Raw genomic sequence first — 19,056 nt, forward strand, 5'->3', positions numbered from 1 at the left:
CTGGCTAAGGAAACACTACTGCCATCCATGCCATTTTCTAACTCACTCTTTAAAAACATTACAGTAACAATTTACCCAGTGGACAAGAATTCAGAAGACTTGCAGGTAGGTATATAAAAAAAATTAAGGAACTTTATTCAGAATAATCTTAATACACTACATAGGATCGCAAAGTATCTCCAAGAGAAACTCCTAAATCTTGGCAATGCTCCTAAAATTCAGCTGAAAAATAAATTAAAGCAAGCACTCATATATAAACAGGCACTTCAGAGCAATTTGAGTCATGAAATAGCATCTGACAGAACACAACATTACTTTTGCATAGCAGGCTTAATTATTGATCCACCTTATGAATATTTCTGTAGAGTGGATGGAATGTGGCACACAGTCAGAGTTCCATTTTTAACTTTCATTCTCAGTGGAACGAATCTTTAACTCCTCATAACAAATTCTGTTTGCAGAAAGTATTGTTTTATGTTGGTAGCATATGATCATCTGCAATTTAGGAAATGAAGTTTTAGATGAAAGAAAAGCTGTTGAACAATTTCTAAACACATGACCTGAAAAATTCACTCATAGAAAAAGCACTTGAACTTCTTTTTCTACAAAAATCTCCCAATACAAAGCCAACTATTAAATAATATACAAATAAACATTACTGAAGAGTATTTTGTACAATGTGTATTTGCTCTGAAACAGCAATTCTCAGAGTTGCAGCTCCCCATTGCTATTTAATATCATGAAGCTTGTCACCACTGTCCTGAGGTAGGGATGGAGCCGACGCACTCAGTCATCAGTCAGCTCAGACCGAGCCATAGCTCTAACCGGCATTTCTCAGACTGCAAGATGCGATGTTACTAGCACAACACTATTCACAAAAACTGCAGTGCAAAGCACCTCCCAGTCTCTAGCCTTGTCATCACATAATAAATTCCCAGCTGACAAATTCTTAGAAGATAGCAGCAAAGTTTGGGCTAATGGCTTGAGAAGCAATGTTCTGGCCTGCAGCCAGAGCCCTAGAGCCGCTGTTACTGCTGGAGGTCATGTTGTGCTGGAAGCTGCAGTACAAGCTGAGAGCTGCCACCAGCTCCCCCATACTGTAAGAGAAGGGGGGCCCTTACTTGAAGGCAACTGCCTCGCTCATCCGACTGTTCTGGGACTCACAGACCTTTCCTAAGGCCAGAGTGGCCTGACTGCAGAGCTTTGGCAGGGAGGAGGAAAGGTCCTGGGACAGAGCCTTCCTCAGCTCCTCCCCCTTCTCACCTCCTTGGCACCACAGCAGTTTGTGCAGCAGCTCCCGGCTTTGGGGGCTCTGCAGCCAGACACAGAACGCATAAGGATGCTGCGCTCCCCGCAGCGCTTAATAATCTGCATATCATTCGGTACCGCTTCCTCTGTGAATGCTATCAATGTGACGGTTATCAATATCCTGCCAGCCCATTGGCACTCTGCACCACACAGCAGCTTGTAGATTTGGGCCTTGATTACTTAACAACTTACGTAACAGTAGAGAAATGGGCATTTGGACAGCACTGCAGTTTAAATTAATCTCTGAAAAGATGAAGCTATCAAACAACGAATGGTAAGACCGACTGACTTCTTTTGGTGCTCAGTATAACTTTAGTCAAGAATGAATGTCATGCTTCCATTTTTGGACTCAGAAATTAAGACAATTTTGTGAAAGAAATGTAAGCGAGAGTAAGTTATAAATGTTTATTTCATCCTTCCTCATCTTTTTCTCACAAAATCAAGTAAAATAATTCATGATTATTCTAGATATATAATAAACTATGTATTTACTTGTCAGTTCAGCAGACCTCTCAGCTTTGTTATGTGTATCACAGCCTATCAAAGAATTAGGTATCTGCTACTTTAACAGTCCCAATGCAAGCAGCAAGAATTTTCTCCAGCTCCATCCCTCGTTTTTACAGTAGCATGCATTACTGTATTATATACAATAGATCAATATTATTTTAATTTAATATACTGAAATCTAATAGATCTTTTCAGGCCTGTTCAAACCTACTGCTTTCAATACTGCTATCACATTCGCATTTCAGATAAACATCCTTCCAGGTTCTTAAGTAATAGAAATCTGGTAAAGAAGCACTCAGAACAAAGACTTTTGACTCAAATTTCCAAAGTTTCTCTAGTTCAACCAGCATTTCACCAAACCTAAACTGCTCTGTTATATCAATGGGGTAGAAGAATTGAAGAATAGGGTATAACTCCTTTTGCATATAGAACTAATATAAATCAATAGTTTGAAGAGACAGAAAAATACTCACTTTGTACAAGGAAATAGAGGAAAAGGTAGTGTGTGTAACTTTCCGAGAAGACTGAGACCTCCACTAGCTGAAGGTCTTTATAATTTTAATAGCAACGGAGAACGTAAAGAAAGTGCAATTAATTGTCTATTTCATAAGAATGCCACATAAGATAACTTCTATTCCAAAGCCATTTTAAAAGTACTATCTATAAGTTTTTAAATAACATGATTTTTTTAAACAAACAAATCATGTAGCCAGAAAATAATTTAACATTAGAAATATCCTCAGGCAGCTCCTAACAGCCTCAATGGAACAGGGCTCAGACAACGTTGTCTCATGGAATGTGGATTTATGGGAATAAGTTAGAGTGGAATGACACCTCTCCTTACCATGGGATTTTATAATACTATTTATACAAGCCATAAAAAGAAAACAGAGATATATTTCAAAATATGAATTAAAGTTTTTTTTTAGTGAAGTAAAAATCTCAAGTAAGTTGCTAACCATCAATTCTACCTAAAGAAAAAACAAAGGTGCAACATAGAACAGTCCTACTTCAAGGCATTCCTACACCTTAATTCTACTGTGGCAGCATAGTGTTAATCTTCACTTTGCTTAAGATATCAATTACAGATTTATGGGGGAACTAGACAGCTTAGAAGATTAGTAATGGGATACCGAGCACTGTCACTTGTCGATTCAAATCCAGCTCAGGTCAGCGGAGGTCAAAGTGAGTTATATGGACTAGCGATGCCCTCTCCTCCAACAGCTTTCCTTTCAGCATGCTCCACAAAAAATTAGGGTTGAAGGGAACTAGAGAACAGACTCGTCCTGGAGTGTCCCATGAGGTTGGACATACACGGGCAAAGAGAAACAAATGAGATGCTTGCATTCCCACCACTTGCACTGAACTGTATTTGCTCTGTGGCAAGAGCATTTCACAAAGTATACGACTGCCACATTTACAACTGGCCTATATATTAATTCAAAGCCACTAGTTTACTGTGCGACTGAACTCTAAAGATGGCGTTACTCAAGAGTCTCAAAGCTTTCCAGCAATCACAACAGAAATGAGCCCCAACTTCAACAGTTAGTGCATGTGCAAGTCCCAGCACACCTGTATCACCCAAAGCGACTCCCTTCAAGCTTAAGCCGGGGGGAGCCAAAACACCACCTGCGTGACAGCACACCTGTACAGGTGAGGTTTGAGGCTCTCAGCTTGGTGGCATGTGCCACTAAGCAGGGTAGAATTCTTTTCACCATGTAATTACAAACAGCAAACTACAGACCAGTAGTGAAAATTGGTGCATGTTGATTATTTTCCTCTGCCCTTACAGAACTGAGAAGTCTCAAGTGGTCAAAAGCCAGCAGGATTGAAGAAAGTAGAGAGAGAAAATACTTGCCCCGTGGAATAACTATACTCCCAGAGACCAGGAAGTAAGTCTTACTCCTTCATATATTGGTAGCTGATCACATCACTGATTCACTGCGGAAACCATTAACAAAAACCCATGGGCTCGCTCAGTCTACAAATTGAGATACTAAATTCCAGTAGTGCTGGGAGCTTGAAGTTTCAGTAACCTAATGTTTCAGCAGACTTTTGAAAGCATGTAATGTAATAGAAACATTTTTATCATTAGTGTGCCTCAGCATCCTTACATGCTATGTAATCAAAAGCTATATGTTCAAAACATATTAGTAGGATTAATGAAGGATAATTACAGCTCAACTATTTAGGTATTTTGCTCTATCTTTTCCACTGGAAAATGACAGTGTAAAAAGAAAGCCCACTTGAAAGGGCAGCAGTGCAGTTCTTCATCTAGCTTTGTCCATAGCGGGATCTGATGCATGGCTACACCAGTATCAACTTTACCATACTGCTTAGCTAGCTGGAACCAGCTGTGTTGCATATTGGGAACGCCAAGATCTGCACCTTAACAACCATACCAATAGCTACAATCTGAGCATGAAAGGGCCTTCACAGAAACTCAGATGTCAAGGCAGACAGAGCAATTACCCTGTCACCAAGTGATGCAGACGAGTTGCTCCTGGCAACAATCCTCTTCAAACATGGACCGAGAACAGCGTTCACAGGAGACCCCCCCGTACAAGTGCAGCCATTTTGATTAGCTTTTGTACATCTGCCATTTCTCTCTGCTCTGGTAATATTGACTCTGTGGCACCTGGGATAACTAAGCGCTGCTTAGGGCAACGCACTATTAGTGCGAGGTACTTGCTTCAGAAATAAAATGCACATCCAAAAGCTTATTAAACAGAACTAGGGAGAACGAGTGGTACCATCCAGTAAGGAACGCACAGGAACTGCAGTGTTCTATAGGTATTTGATTCCAATTTCAAAATCTGGCCTCTCTTCACTTCTGTAATACTTTTATTGGATTTGTCATCATTTCTTCTGATTCTGTTCTCATTTTGGCCAGTTTCCTCTCCTCCCGTCATTTCACCCTATTTAAGAGAGCCTTTCTCTCTAAGCAGGGGTGGAGGGCAGAGAAAGGAGCATCCTTGTCAGGAGGAACGAGGCACTCTCAGCACTTACCAAGCACAAACCAGGTCACGTAGAGCTTCAGTTCTAATCTACAAGAGCGTGAGTCCTTGCGATACGTGCCCTCTGTAGAAAGGGGAATCAAATTCCTCACACCCTGATAAACTAGTTTCCTGATATATCTTCTGTTATTATTTGGAGAAATAAAAAAGAATCCCCAATTTTAATTAGTACGTCCAAGTCTCATAATTTGGGTGACAACCATCCAGACTCTCTCAGGACCCAACATTTTGGGTCACAGCTTTTAATAAGAAAAATAAAAAACTTCATCTCCGACATACTGGGTGCTAGGGAAGCTTAAGTATGAAACTGTTAAGCAGACATCCCAATGTTACTTGTAAATCGCAATGCTTTTGTGGCCCCACAGTCACAATACTGCCATGCCTTGTTTGGTAGTATCGAGCAATTCTATCCCAGAAGAGGCATTTTTGCATGTACCTTCAGCTCATAAAAATTACAGCTGGTAATGAAATAAGTATAGAGATAAATACCATACTCACAAAAATACTGAAACCCTTACAAATGAGAAGTACCTCCTCCTGCATAATTTTGCATCAATTACCATTAGGAAAATGGACCGCTTAAGAACCTGTTTTTCACAATTCTGATGATTTACCAGTAATGCATTAACTTAAAGCAATGGTCAGGAAATCCAGAGTTGCTGAGCTTTCATTCAAAATTCAATTGGCACTGACTCCAAATGGCTTTGCATTCAGTACAGAGAGAATGTCTATGCCAACCTGTCCCATACTAAGAAACCTGCAGTGACAAATTGCACTCTCCTGGACAGCTGACAAAGGGGCTCTGATTAAGTTACTATACAAACTGCAATTCAAGCAGTTACACAAACAACATGAATAAAAATGGTACTACTGATCTCACATTTTTATTACTACTACTGAATTAGTTGGAAAAAAAGATACACAAATACCTTCCTATGAACCTTGTAAGAACAAAGAGCTGTGGAATTTCGTTTTGAAATACAGTGCTTGGATCTCCTTTAGTAATTTTTGTTCTTTTAAGTGCAGAAATGGATTTTTGATTCATAATCCCTTCCTGTGACTTCACTGCAGATAAAAATGCATAGAGCTTACATCATTTCTTCTTCAAGAACAGCAATGAGATCAGCGTGCTGGCCCCTCTTTCCACTAAACTGTCAACACACAGGCGAGTCTGGCTATAATTATCTAGCAGTAATTCTATCATCAGATTTAGTAAGGCTGATGTATTACTTCCTCATTTTGGTACGCTCTGGTCTGCCACACTGCTCTCTATAGTGGTCACGAGACACAAAAAGAGAGCATGTTAAACACTTTCCAAAGCAAGTAAAAGCATTCCTGCTTATTTGCCATAGTGGGTGAAGAAATAGATTAAAAAAGGGCCAAGATCTATCATATATTAATCACACAAACACAGCATCTACCTGTTATATAATCATGATTCGGATTTCTATTTCTCTCAAGCAGAAGTAAACAAAATGTGCAGCCTGCTTTCCCTTCACAGTTGCTTATCTAGAGAGGCTGAACATTGCTTACTGCATGCATCCAGAGCAAACAAGGTATTTTTATTAGCAGTTCTCTACTTACCTAATCCTGGAAGAAAAAAGAACAAACAAAAACACACACACGATGTTTCAGAGACAATCAGCTGGGCAGCAGTGCTGCCACTGCTCCTTGCACACGGCCGTTAGCAGGAACTCCTGCTGTTGCTCAGGTGTCTGAGGAGCAGAGGGGCTACCTCATTCGCCCCGCCGGAGCACGCGTACGGCATGCAAGCAGCATACATTTATATATAGTTACTGACAACTCTTTAGAAAAGAGGGACAGATCAACAGAGGAGTTCAATCCTAGAGACAGGAGCCACCTCTCTCCAAGTCAAGAATACTTACTCTTAATTGCAAAGTACATTAGCAAGACTACAGACACACAACTAGCTGTTTCATCTTCTGAGTCTTCAGCTTTTTAAGAGCTGTATTCTAAATGAATTTCTCGCAATGAAACTGAAGGGGAGTTTAGTAACTACCACAGATACTACAATATTATCTAGTTAAGGAAAAAAACCCTGTACAGAAAACCCTAAAATTTAAACCACCAAATCCAGTAACAGTTAAGGGGAAGGGGAGAAGAATTTCCTTTGTATAAACATGTGACCAAACAACTGACCTCTTATAAGTTCCACTACAACATTTGAATATAAAAAGGCCAAATGCAAAGTTTTAATAAATGTAACAGATTGAGATCTGTGTCAAGCTGAAAGAATGAACTCATCTGAGTTAAAATTCTGCATGTGCATAGCACTGCCTTCATCGAAATAGAACACATACACACCATAAAAGAAAGTGAGAGCTCACTTAATATTAAAAAAGCCTATCTCAAACAATAGGGCTGTTCATCAATTCTGAGGAAAGTGAATACAGAACGAGGGTAATGGTTCAGTCTGCTGCTAGAAAACAACCACATTCTGTTAGTTCTGGACCTCACCAGCCTTCCAAACAAAAACAAGGCCAAAACAACAACAAAAGCCCAGCCCACTGCACACACACAGGAAACAGGTTTCTCCATCAGGTAGCTTCTATCCTTCCATCATGATGATTAACTGCTTGGAGGTCTACCGAACACAGCACTTTTCACTGCAGCAAATGAGGTAGCCAGCTCTGAATTTGCTGCATTTAGATATATTCGTAACCATTTCAGATAAGTAGCCTTCAAAAAATTTAGATGATAGGATGGAGACTGCAATGACTCATCTTGGCATTTTTTCAAAGGGAAGCAGTTTCGCAGGAGCCTTGGATGTTCATACATGCCATTCCGGGTGAGCTGGAGAGGAAGCTACGCACCTGCAGACAGGGCTGCACCAGGATCACCCCCGTTACGGGGGCATGCAGCAACGAAGGCACGGAAGGCAGCACGGGCATCACTCTAGCCCAAAGCAAGGAGGTGGGAACTGTAGACCAGTGCTTTCTATTTCTCATTCTTACTCCTAGTTCTGACATTGGCTTAAAAAAAGAATGCTCTGCATAAAAATCTTCTGTGGTTTGTTTTCCTTCAGTTCTTCGTAGAGGAGTCCTACCTGTCCCTCTGCAGGAAAGCAGGGATGCAATTCCTGCATAGTGCTCAGAACTCCTCAACAGGGAAATGCGGCATGATTAACTGTTCATGCTGGCAAGAGTTTCATTTGAAGTTTATGGCTAAGGCTATTCTATAATACTTACAAATTCCAGGCTGCACATAAAGTAATGGATAGAATAAACCCTGTATTACCAATATAAGCAAATATTTTTGTCTAATATAAAACATGTCTTTCAGGATAGCAAGATTAATTCTAAGATTTTTATTTATATGATTTAGCTACTTTCTTTTTGGAGTTAAATTTTAAAAGATACCATCAGTGAAAAATAATCAAGCAAATGTGTTTATCAAATGACAGTAGAATTTTCTACTGGGTATTTATAGCTGACCCAGAAAGCAGTAGGAAAATGAAAATGCACATAGACATGAGGTAATCTGAGAATAAAAGTAAATTTATAAAATTAATAGAAAACAAGTGCAAAGTAGAGGGTGGATACAAAAAGGGGATAATATTTTGAGACCAACAGGTCAATCTTTAGTAGTGGCACCTTGCATGATTTGCATGGTGGTAAAGTCAGTGTTGGGGTGTTAACAAGGAATTGACTGCTGTCAGCAGAGAGCAAAGAGATGGTATGGGTGCAGACAACTGGGTTTACAGTGCAAGTGGAACAGGTCAGCTACTAAAAGCACCAGCAGTAAAATCTGGAAGTAAAGTGGCTTCAGAGTGTTATAGAAGTCATTGTATTTAAGAAGGGCACATAGCATTGATCAAGCCATCAACAAATCTTATCAGGTATGCAGCAAACAAGGCACCATTCCAGCTGAATTAGCCACAAGCACCTTTGGCTGGAACATCACCATGCGTTCTGAGCTAGTTCCAGTCTTCCAAGATCTACAGATCTTCCAGCTGTATTCTCTGCTTCCCTCAATAGGCTGTAGTGCTGGCAAGTACAGGTGTTCAACTACTTGTATTACAGAGCATTTTATTCAAAAAGCAACCAACACCCACACAACTTTCATTAGTAATAATGATTTGCTCTAAACAAATAAGTGAACAATGTAAAATCTCAAAGCTCTTTATTAAGTTGTATGAGCATTATTACCCACATCTCACCACTGGCCTAAATACAGAGATACAAGCAATTCATGAGAACTACATCGTCAAGAAAACAGATTACAAATGCAGAAAAATCAGAGTTCTGTTAACAGCTTTGCTAAAAATACTCACTAACCCAGTTATCTCAATTCAGATAATGGCCTCTTGCACATTCTTCACTAACTGAAAGAATAATTTAGCAGTTAAGAGCGTTACTTGTGTATAAGAGATACAGCTTCTCCACAGATTCCCAGTGTGACTTTAAAAGTCAATCTGCAGCCCCTAAAACAAGGGTAACAGGTCTTCTTTACTTCATTGGATGCTGCAAGATCAATTAAATAGAAGAGACTGTGTCACAGCAACCACTGTGAGTAACTATAAACATTTAAGATAAATGCAAGAATATTTGTTCAGGAATACAGCCCAAGTTACTTATCAAATGGCCCAAAGACTTACAATAAGATGATGTGTTTTTCAATATCACATCTTTCTCATGCAACAGAAGTGTTTAAAGAATATCTTCAAAAGATCCAGTTCTTCCAAGAGGCCTACTACTCTCTGACCCAGAGATGGTCTCTCACATGAACCAACTGCCTCTTCTATCCATCTTTATAACCAGGTAGTGGACTAAGATTTCATTTAGCTGAGTGAAGCTCTGAAAAAACAAGTCACTTCCTGCGAAGACATTGAAGAGGATTACTATTAAATATTTAAAGTCTTATCTTTGAATACTTAATTCTCAAGGCGGAAGAATTTCCAACATTCTCGTTTTCAATTAGGGTCTACGCATTTTTGGAGGTTGTCATGGGACCAATTATCGACATTATAAGGGGAATCTAATAACAGTCACATGCATTCCCAGAACATCCCAGAGAAAGTCAAGATCCAAAGCTGCCTCTACTAAATGCTGCATTATTTTAGATAAAGCGAACTTGTTTTCGTTACAGGAAGCCTTTTGAGAAGGGTAGAAAAAGCCATAAATATTTAGGAGCGATCTAGCTGTTTCCAGTAGATGAATAAAAGTAGAATCTATCAGAGTAATGCCATAATCCCTCTGACTCCACATCTTTAGATTGCTGAAGGAACCCATTTTGGATGTTTTGAGATAAGCGTTGTGTTTGTTTAAACACGGAGTTTTCACACACACACACACACACACAGACTCCCAACCCAGCAAGTTTGGAGAAAGACATTTTCCCAGTTCACAAAACCTTCCCATGGAAAAGTACCAATATCCAATTCATACTTTTCAGTGGAACTGTGGGAGCAAAAGCATGTGCCACACACACTGGCAACACTGCCGTCAAGTCATGTGTCGAGTAATGACTGAGCAACTCTAGCTTCTATACACGCAGTGTATAGTCATCCAGGCTACTGTCTCAAATGACTTGCACTCAGGGTCCTTTCAGTTTTCTGCCCACTGCCAAAGAATGCACTCAGAAATCTACTGCTTCACCCTGCTGCATCCTGGTTCTCAGCAACAGATAAAAATCAGAGCAGACCCTGAACCAAGACTCATTTCCACACTTGCTTTTCAATCTGAGTGGCTTGCTAATTATATTTTTAGGATGAGTGCTACTTTGGCATGACATCTGAGTTTTAAAAGGCTGCAGCAACATAGAAGTAAAGGAAAGAGGGAAAGCAAAGAGTCTAAAAGTATTCAGTAGATAATTGTGTTTGGTTGCATTTGGCTACATTAAGACACAACGTTTCAACCTCAGAAAGCTAGCGAAAATGGACATGAGGAATCCTATGCACAAGACTTTTTTGTTAAACTAAATAAATACTCTTACATAGAAAAGAAATTTTGATGAAAACATGAATGTGAAATGCCAAATGCACTTTTGTATTCAACTAAAGCAGCCAGAATTTAATGAAATAAAAAAAGCATCAGCAACCATAATGTTCCAAGACACAGAAAGCTAATAGATGCCATTTTGGATTATATATACTTCTTCCCAAAGCAGCAAACAGACAGCTCAACTCATTTGTTTCTTCTGTACTATTACTTCCTCTCCAACGAACATCAAATTCACCTTTTCTCTATTACCAGTGAAAGTACAGAGCTCAGTTTATACACACTCAGGTTTTCAAACAAGAGAAGTGACAAATGTTGATGACATAAAATACTCAGCTTTCATTTAATATTGCCCTCAATGGAGGGGAAAAGCCCCTACCTTTAAGACAATATAGTAGTATAATCTACAGGTATAGGATTATGAGTACATCTTGCTGTTCTAGGAGTGACTGTTGTGTCTCTTACAGAGCTGGGAAGGTATGTTGGTGTCTGGAGACACATGAGGTATTAAAGAACCAGTCAATTTGAAAGAAAATAGAAATATTAAGGAAACAACACGTGAAGAGATGAGTACACATAATTCCCGACAGCTTCTTTTTCTGCAAATTAAGCCTTTGCTTAGGGCAGGAAGCTTCATAAGAAGTTATCTCAAACTACACAGGGGTTGCGGGGGGGAAGCATTCCCAGACTTCCCCAAATACTTATATATCTGATTGTACCAGACTGAACTGGCATTTCCAGAAATGAATCCAAACATAAATGACTAACAGCTTCAAAGGATAAGAAAACAGACCACAACAAACTAGAAGAAGGCAAGTAAGTAAAGATGCTGAATAAATCCAGCGTCTTCTGGTTCAAGAGAAAGGAATTTTGTAGGAAATAGGAAGATAAGGACACCATTGAGACAGCCGTTTGAGATTCATTTCCCAATTGTCTTAAAGCCTACCCTGTTGAAATAGATTATCCACACTAAGTTTCAAAGATTTAATTACAAATCCATATTTTTGACATAACCATAGGGATGCCGAATGAAGATACTTTTGGAGAAAGACATCTCAATGGGATTGGGAAAAGATGCAAAAAGTCTTCAAGGCCCTGAGGAAACACAAAAGGGATATTGCTTTGGTGAAAATAACGAACTTTATATGCTGAATAATCATCTTTCTAGGACCACCAAAAATAAACAGATGCCACTTTCACACCATATTCCTTCATACGCAATTGCAGCTCACTTCATTTGCAGAAAAACACATACAAGTAGAGCTTCATCAAAAAGTGTACATTTACTTATTTTCCCTCAAGTTCAGCACTTCAAAATAGGCTTGAAAGAATATCCTTTCCAAAAGGGAAACAGCAGAGGAACTTTCAGAGAAACAGACAAAAAGCCCCCAAAACACTCTACTCATTCAAAAGTAACTATCCATGCTGAAATATAGAAAGAAGGTGCCATGCCATGTTTTTTCAAGATAATGATTTTCTTTTGAACATTAACTGAACACTAGAAAACTAGTTCAACACCAGCAGATCACCATGAGCAGCAGAATCAGCTGCAGCCCTTCCCAGAACACCTGTTGTATAACTTGGGAAAACTAAAGCTATGCAGGATAAAGATAATTCTAGTATAGATCAGTCATCCTCTGCACAGACAATATATACACAATAAAACATACGCAATGTTTAAAGCCCTGCGTGCACCAAATCCCCATGCAAACTCTGCATCACTGCAGAGGTATTAAAATTTCTCAAAAAGCTGCCCCCCCCATCACATACAGACCCAGTCTAGATTACGGGATTGGATAGATACAAAGTCTGACAATAGAGAGGCAGATACACTTAGATGTTGGAGAAACTTTTGCAAGTCCTTAACAAGACAGATCTTCTCCACCAATTTGTATTACAGAAAAGTAATTAATATTGTACATTCCATTTGCTTCAATGCTTTATGGAAGTATATTTTATTTCTTAATAACTAGATCCCAAACTGCTTTGTACTTTAGCCAATGCACCACAAGAACAGAACAAAAGAACTACTCAGTCAGTCATCCTGTCTCTCCCACAATTTTAATCTTCTAAACAAGCTCCTGAAAATAAGTATGAAGCACAGCAGTATGCCTTAGGAAAAACAATTACTACTTTAGAAACTAAAAACATGAGCAATTCCCTGGATGGCTACCACATAGTTTGTTCAGCAAGGTATAGAAAAGCCATCCTAATTCTGTGGAACAATCCTGCATTTGTTGTATTTGGTACTCAAATAAACAACAATGCACCATATATAACGCACTGTAAGCTGAGTTTCTTGTTCTTCCTGAGCTACCTAGTGGCTTAAACTACTGAGAGAAATCACAAAAAAAAGCAAGTGCCAGATCTGTCAGTCTTGAGCTGCTGCTTCTCTGGAAATAGTCTAACCCAAAAGCAACTTAGTCCAATGTCACAAGGGAATGAGCACAGCACATCATGGTTTGTCTTACCTACAAAGCACGAAAGCACAGCAGGTAAAAAGGGTTTCCAGCTTTTGTCAGAGCATGGTAGCCTTCCCATGTCATAAAATTTTCCTAACACTTTGGAAAGATAAGACTCCCACACAGGTACCTGTCAGATTTTGATGTCTTTGGAGGTCATCAGTTCCATACAGAAGTCATGCTTATCTAATCTCACAACAGTCCTTCAAAGAAGACTTTTATACAAAACACACCTAATCTTTGTTAGAATAGAAAAATTAAGCAGAGCCAGAAAACATATCAAAAGTGCTTGGTGACAAAGATAGCATTAAGCTCCCAGAAAAAGTCTTCCACTAAGAAAATGACATGCTGTATATCAACTGAATTCTTACATCAAGACTATTTATGCTATTTAGAAAGGGGAAAAGATTTTTTTTCCAATTGTAAAATAAAGCCAGCTTTCCTAACAGAAGTCATATCTCCACTTCATATCCTACATCAAACTGGTATCAGAAAGTCATTTTACAAAAACGTATTTCTAGACTACATCATGAAGAAACTCCAGCATACCTAAGTAGTGTGTTTTGAGATAGATGTATAGCTTTTGCTGGAAGCACAGTGTGCCACACCCCACAGAAAAAAATACGCAGCTTACCATTATTAAAGCATAGGGTGGAATTTTTATACTCTTAAAATTATCAGTCATTCACCCATAACTTACATTTTTTGGTAGGTCTCTCTTATAGCAACTCAAGATCTCTGAACACAAGTGACAACTGCATATCAGGCTACAGAGATCTCTGTCCAACAGCAAATTAAGAATATGACTCTTTTACAATAGTATGAACTGTTGACTTTACCGGGATAGATCAAATAAAACACATTCATATGCCAGGGATGGAAATAAATGAGAATTCCTCCAGAAGACAATTCACCAAATAGTATCTATACTGTCTGCCACAAAGGCTAGATGACAAAAACAAACCAACAAAGAAACCCAGCACTGCTCAGGTTCTACCCCACCCCCTGCAAAGGAGACTCTCAATTTTTGCTTTATTTGACTTCATGCAATATGACCTTGCAAAACAGCATCAACCACCTAACAGCACCAGAGCATCAAAGGACTTTAAGCACAATAAACTAGGTATGTATAATGTTTCAGGGACGAAACAGCTGTGTTTTTTTTTTTTTAAAGCAAAACAAAAAAAAACCAAGAAGAACTATGAGAGTAAAACAAGCTCCTGTAAAGACATTCACATTTACCCTGTAGTTTTCTGCCGGTTTTCCCAGGCAAACCTCTGCTGAGAGCACTGGAAAAATTATTGTAAAGCCTACCAATGCAGTCAGCAAGAACGCGTGTTGTTAGAATCATTCTTCTCTGCTCCACTGTGTATTCGGTGTCAGGCAGGCAGAGAACTGCACTGCTCAGCAAGCTCAGCGTTCAGAAGTTCAGGCAAAGCTCTGCTTCAAATGTGCCCTCACGTTACAGTTCAAAAAGCAAATGACAACCAAAATGAAAAATCCTTTTATCCTCTTCCTGATAATATTATACTTAGGCTTCTGAGCTGGCTAGAAAGATTAGTTTTAGATGCTCTTCTTCTAAACAGGAAACATTTGCCTCTGAAGAATCAGTCTTCAGATAAGCCTTTTACTAAATTACATTGGAAGCGGTCACTCTAGATCTGCCAGAAAAAGGAGGTGAAAAAACACCTCATTTAGAATTAAATTCCTCTATTTTTTAATATTGGGAAAGGCAGGAAGCATTGTCCCCCCATACATTTGAGCAGGAAGAGTCTCCTCACGCACAGAATCCCACAAGGCAGGGAGCCTCTCCATCCTTTGCAGGTGCTCAGGAATAAATGGACATGGGAGGTTACGGGAAGAAGAAACCATAAGCAACTGAGGCAGTTACTGGCTTATTAGAGCCAACAGCTCCACACCCTCTGACAAGACCGTAAGTAGTAAGCTAGCAAGGAAAATGCATTTCTAGGTATGTCAGCCAAAACAATAAATTAGAGAGTCACCTTGAGGCTGCAGAAAACCCAACAAATACAAAAATGAAACTGCAGTTTACTGAGACTTATGTAGCTCACTGAAAGAAAAAGCACTGTATTTATCATTTTTGCCTTTTATTCACATTTAAAGACAAGATATATTATAAAAGGCTTTTTATTTAAAACTGAAGTAGAATGAAAATTTACTGGATTTTATCTTCTTAACCACAGGGAAAACTGAGCTAAGACATTTTAATCTTACTGCTCAACACAGAGTTTGTCTATATTTCACTGCACATGCAAAGCCCTGACCACAGAGATTCATGGAAGAGGCTAAAATGCAAAACTATAGGTCAAATTTCAACCCCAATGTGTTTACCTGGAGTTAGGGTATTGCCTTAGGATTTTTCTGACAGAGAATTCTGAAACATGCAATCACGAGCTTTGTAGAGATGCAGCTTTATTAATAATATAAAAGATATCTTGGAGAATCATAGAATCGGTAAGGTTGGAAGGGACCTCTGGAGATCATCTAGTCCAACCTCCCTGCTCAAGCACGGTCACCTAGAGCATGGTGCAGGGTTGCATCCAGGCAGGCCTTGAACATCTCCAGAGAAGGAGACTCCACAACTTCTCGGGGCAACCTCTGCCAGGGCTCTGTCACTCTCACAGTGAAGAAATTCCCCCTCACGTTCAGGCAGAACTTCCTGTGCTTCAATTTCTGCCCACTGCCTCCTGTCCTGTCACACAGGACAACTGAAAAGAGCTTGTCTCTGTCCCCCGACACCCTCCCTTCAGGTGCTTATACACATTGATCAGATCCCCCCTCAGTCTGCTCTTCCCCAGGCTGAAGAGGCCCAGCTCTCGCAGCCGTTCCTCATGGGGCAGATGCTCCAGCCCTCGGATCATCTTTGTAGCCCTATGCTGGACTCTCTCCAGTACCTCCATGTCCCTCTTGTACTGGGGAGCCCAGAACTGGACAGACGAGGCAAACCTAAGTTGTTAAGCTCCTTCCTTGCTGTTTATTTTCAAAACACTAAGATCATTAAGTCTTGACCTTTAGTATTTCTTTGCTGGAAAATCTGCTTAAGGCCTAGAAAAATATACAGGAGATGATGGTATAAGGTCCAGAAAAAGCATTTTCTCCCACATTCATTTGTTGGGAAGTAGATTTGGATTTATTTTTCCTGACATCTCAAAAAAAAAAAAAAAAAAAAGACATTTCCTCTAAACTGTGCAGGTTTTTTTGTGACGAAAAATTCCTCTGTATTTTCTCATTTTTCAATAGAAATTATGTTAAACAGAATTTTAAACATCTTCCTTTCCAATATTTTCTGAAATAAAGCTGCATTGCAGTCTTCTTCCAAATGCTTTAATAAAACACAAATGTATGTTTGTTTTGTTTTACATAATATTTATAAGAACTTTTTGAGACTAAAACACTGGTTTTCTAGATGGGAGCTCACTCAGATAGTACCTTGCATCAGAATCAGGATATTCTTTCTCCCAGCTAAACATTATTTGTTGGATCTAAGCAGTAACTCTGAATGAGGAAGTAATAACAACCGGTACTGCTTTCCACTAATATACTGCAGTGGCAGCTACTGTAGATCAAGTTGCATCAAATCTCCATGAGCCAACGAATGTGAATAAAGATGACAATGAGTATGTAAAGATTTTTTTATTTTCGTTTATATTTACAGAACTGAAAATAGCTACAAATATCCCTATGGAATCCTAGCCAGATGTTTTTTCTTGGAAGGGGGAAAAAAACAAAAACAAAAAAAACAAAACAGCTCTGCTTGAGGATATTTTTCACCAATTACGATGGCCAAGATGTGCATCTAAGCAAGAACATGTACTTTGCCCTATGTACGGAAGGGAAAAGCATACCCTAAGCTTAAGACCAGATTTTCAAGATGACTAATAACAACTCTGAAGAATGATCCTGACAAACTGAAAATACATATGTAAGGATAAAAATACTTTAAAGAATACTACTAAAGAGAGAAGGGAAATGTACGTACTAAACTTTCATGGTAGAAATTGAAATTGTTATTTTCTCTTTTAATCTTTATCCTAAAGGCATCTGCTATCTGCAAGATACTAATACCCTTTTCAATACATCACAGTTACTATTTTCCTAGACAGACACTTAACAAACAACAATGCATTCTAAGCTACCTGCACATTCACTGATGGGGGGCGGGGGAGTATTCTAAACTCTACTTCTCTGAAAAATGATATTAAAGGATATTCAACTGATGCACTTTAATCTACTTTTCATACATCTGAGGATTTCCTTATTTAAGGAAAGAGATTTACTGACATTTACTTTTTAAGCATCCAAATGACTATGGTACAGTTCCTCCTCCATCGTTCCAAACATTTGCAGATCAAAATGATTGCCCTGTACTGTTGATTGGGACTGATAACAGATTCTTATCTCTAACAGATTGGTGTGGGTGTTAAAACTATAACCTCTAAATAAGTGTTTCCTTTCTAGCCAGATTAGTTAAGCAAAAATACAGAGAAATTAGTCATTTATGTCCAAAATTAACTCAATTTCTTCCTCACTTATCCATAATTATTTAGCACCTTAAAGTTTCTGCTAACTCATAGCCTCAATAAGAACTTTGACAAAACATGTAAGTAATAGCACATTTTTAATATTACTAGTTTTAAGGGCTCTTTATTATAGTACAATAATGGTCGTATTATTAGTTTAACCAAATTAGGCATATATAAAACAAAGCACTGAGGACACTACTAGTTAGACAACAAGCTGACATGACCTTAACATGTCCAGTATTGTACATCTAGACCCTCCAAGGCCTTTTGGTTCCAAAGCAGACTCTGCTGAGGGCAGTCTGGGGAAGCTCCAGCTCCAGGAACAGCCATGCAGTCCTGACAAGCACGCTGCGCCATATTAACCAGCCGGCCACGGAGCCGCATCCCAAACCAGCAAGGGACCCGATTTGTTGATTTTAAAGCTTTTACTGTATTACAAGTAGTCGATCCCTTATAAAGTGGTGAGAAAAAAAACATAAACTGACCTACTGGGGAACAGGCTGCCTCCGGAAGCACGGTAATGAGTTGATGTTTATTTTTTTAAAAAAAAAATTAAAACACTGCACCACGCGCGGGTCTCTTCCCGCAGGGACAGGCGCTCGGCCCTCGCTCTGACGGCGGTCCGCTCCCTCCACGGCAGCGGGCGAGCGCAGGTACCGAGCACGCCGGCCGGGGCGGCCCGCCGCACACCAGCGGCGCCGCGCCACCCCCGCAGCCCAGCGAAGCCACGCTCCGCAGCCGCAGCCCCCGAAATCATTTGCAGCGGGGAAGCTGCAAAACGGGGCGGGGGGGGGGGGGGTAACAGCTGCCTCCTCTTTGTGTGCACGGCCGGGCCGAGGGCAGCGGCGCCCGGGCGGGTTTCCCCGCCGCAGCGGGAAGCGGCGGGAGGGGGGCACCCTCCGCAGCGGGCCGCGGCCGCGCAGCGAGCCCCCTGCCCCAGCCGCCGCGGAGCGCTGCGCGGGCGGCGAGCATGCCCAGTCGCCCGGATGACATCAGCGGCCCCGCGGCGCCCCCCGCCCCAGCGCCCCGCCAGCCGCCCCCCTCCGCGGCCGGGCTCAGGGTGAAGGAGCCCCGCGGCGAGCGGCCCGGCAGGGCGCCCGCTCGCCGCTCCGCGCGGGGGAGGTGCGCTTACCCCGATGACCACCGTCTCCTCGCCTTTGAACTTGGGGATGAATTTGTCCCCGCGAAGGATCTCGGCTTCGTTGAGGGGCCGGAACCGGCACATCACCTTGATGCTGCACTCGGCGGGATCCGCCAT

The 19,056-nt window shown here is 40.4% G+C and overlaps 1 protein-coding gene across 1 annotated transcript in view; it reads right to left on the reverse strand.

Moving 5' to 3' along the window:
• Window positions 1-19,056, reverse strand: part of KIF5C (kinesin family member 5C) — a 92,174-nt gene extending 73,118 nt beyond the window's left edge. The window contains exon 1 of the mRNA XM_062578456.1: window positions 18,931-19,056. Within this exon, the coding sequence (XP_062434440.1) occupies window positions 18,931-19,056 (126 nt within the window). The remainder of the gene's footprint in view (window positions 1-18,930) is intronic.

Source organism: Rhea pennata, chromosome 6 (genome assembly GCF_028389875.1).
Source record: "Rhea pennata isolate bPtePen1 chromosome 6, bPtePen1.pri, whole genome shotgun sequence".
NCBI lineage: Eukaryota > Metazoa > Chordata > Aves > Rheiformes > Rheidae > Rhea > Rhea pennata.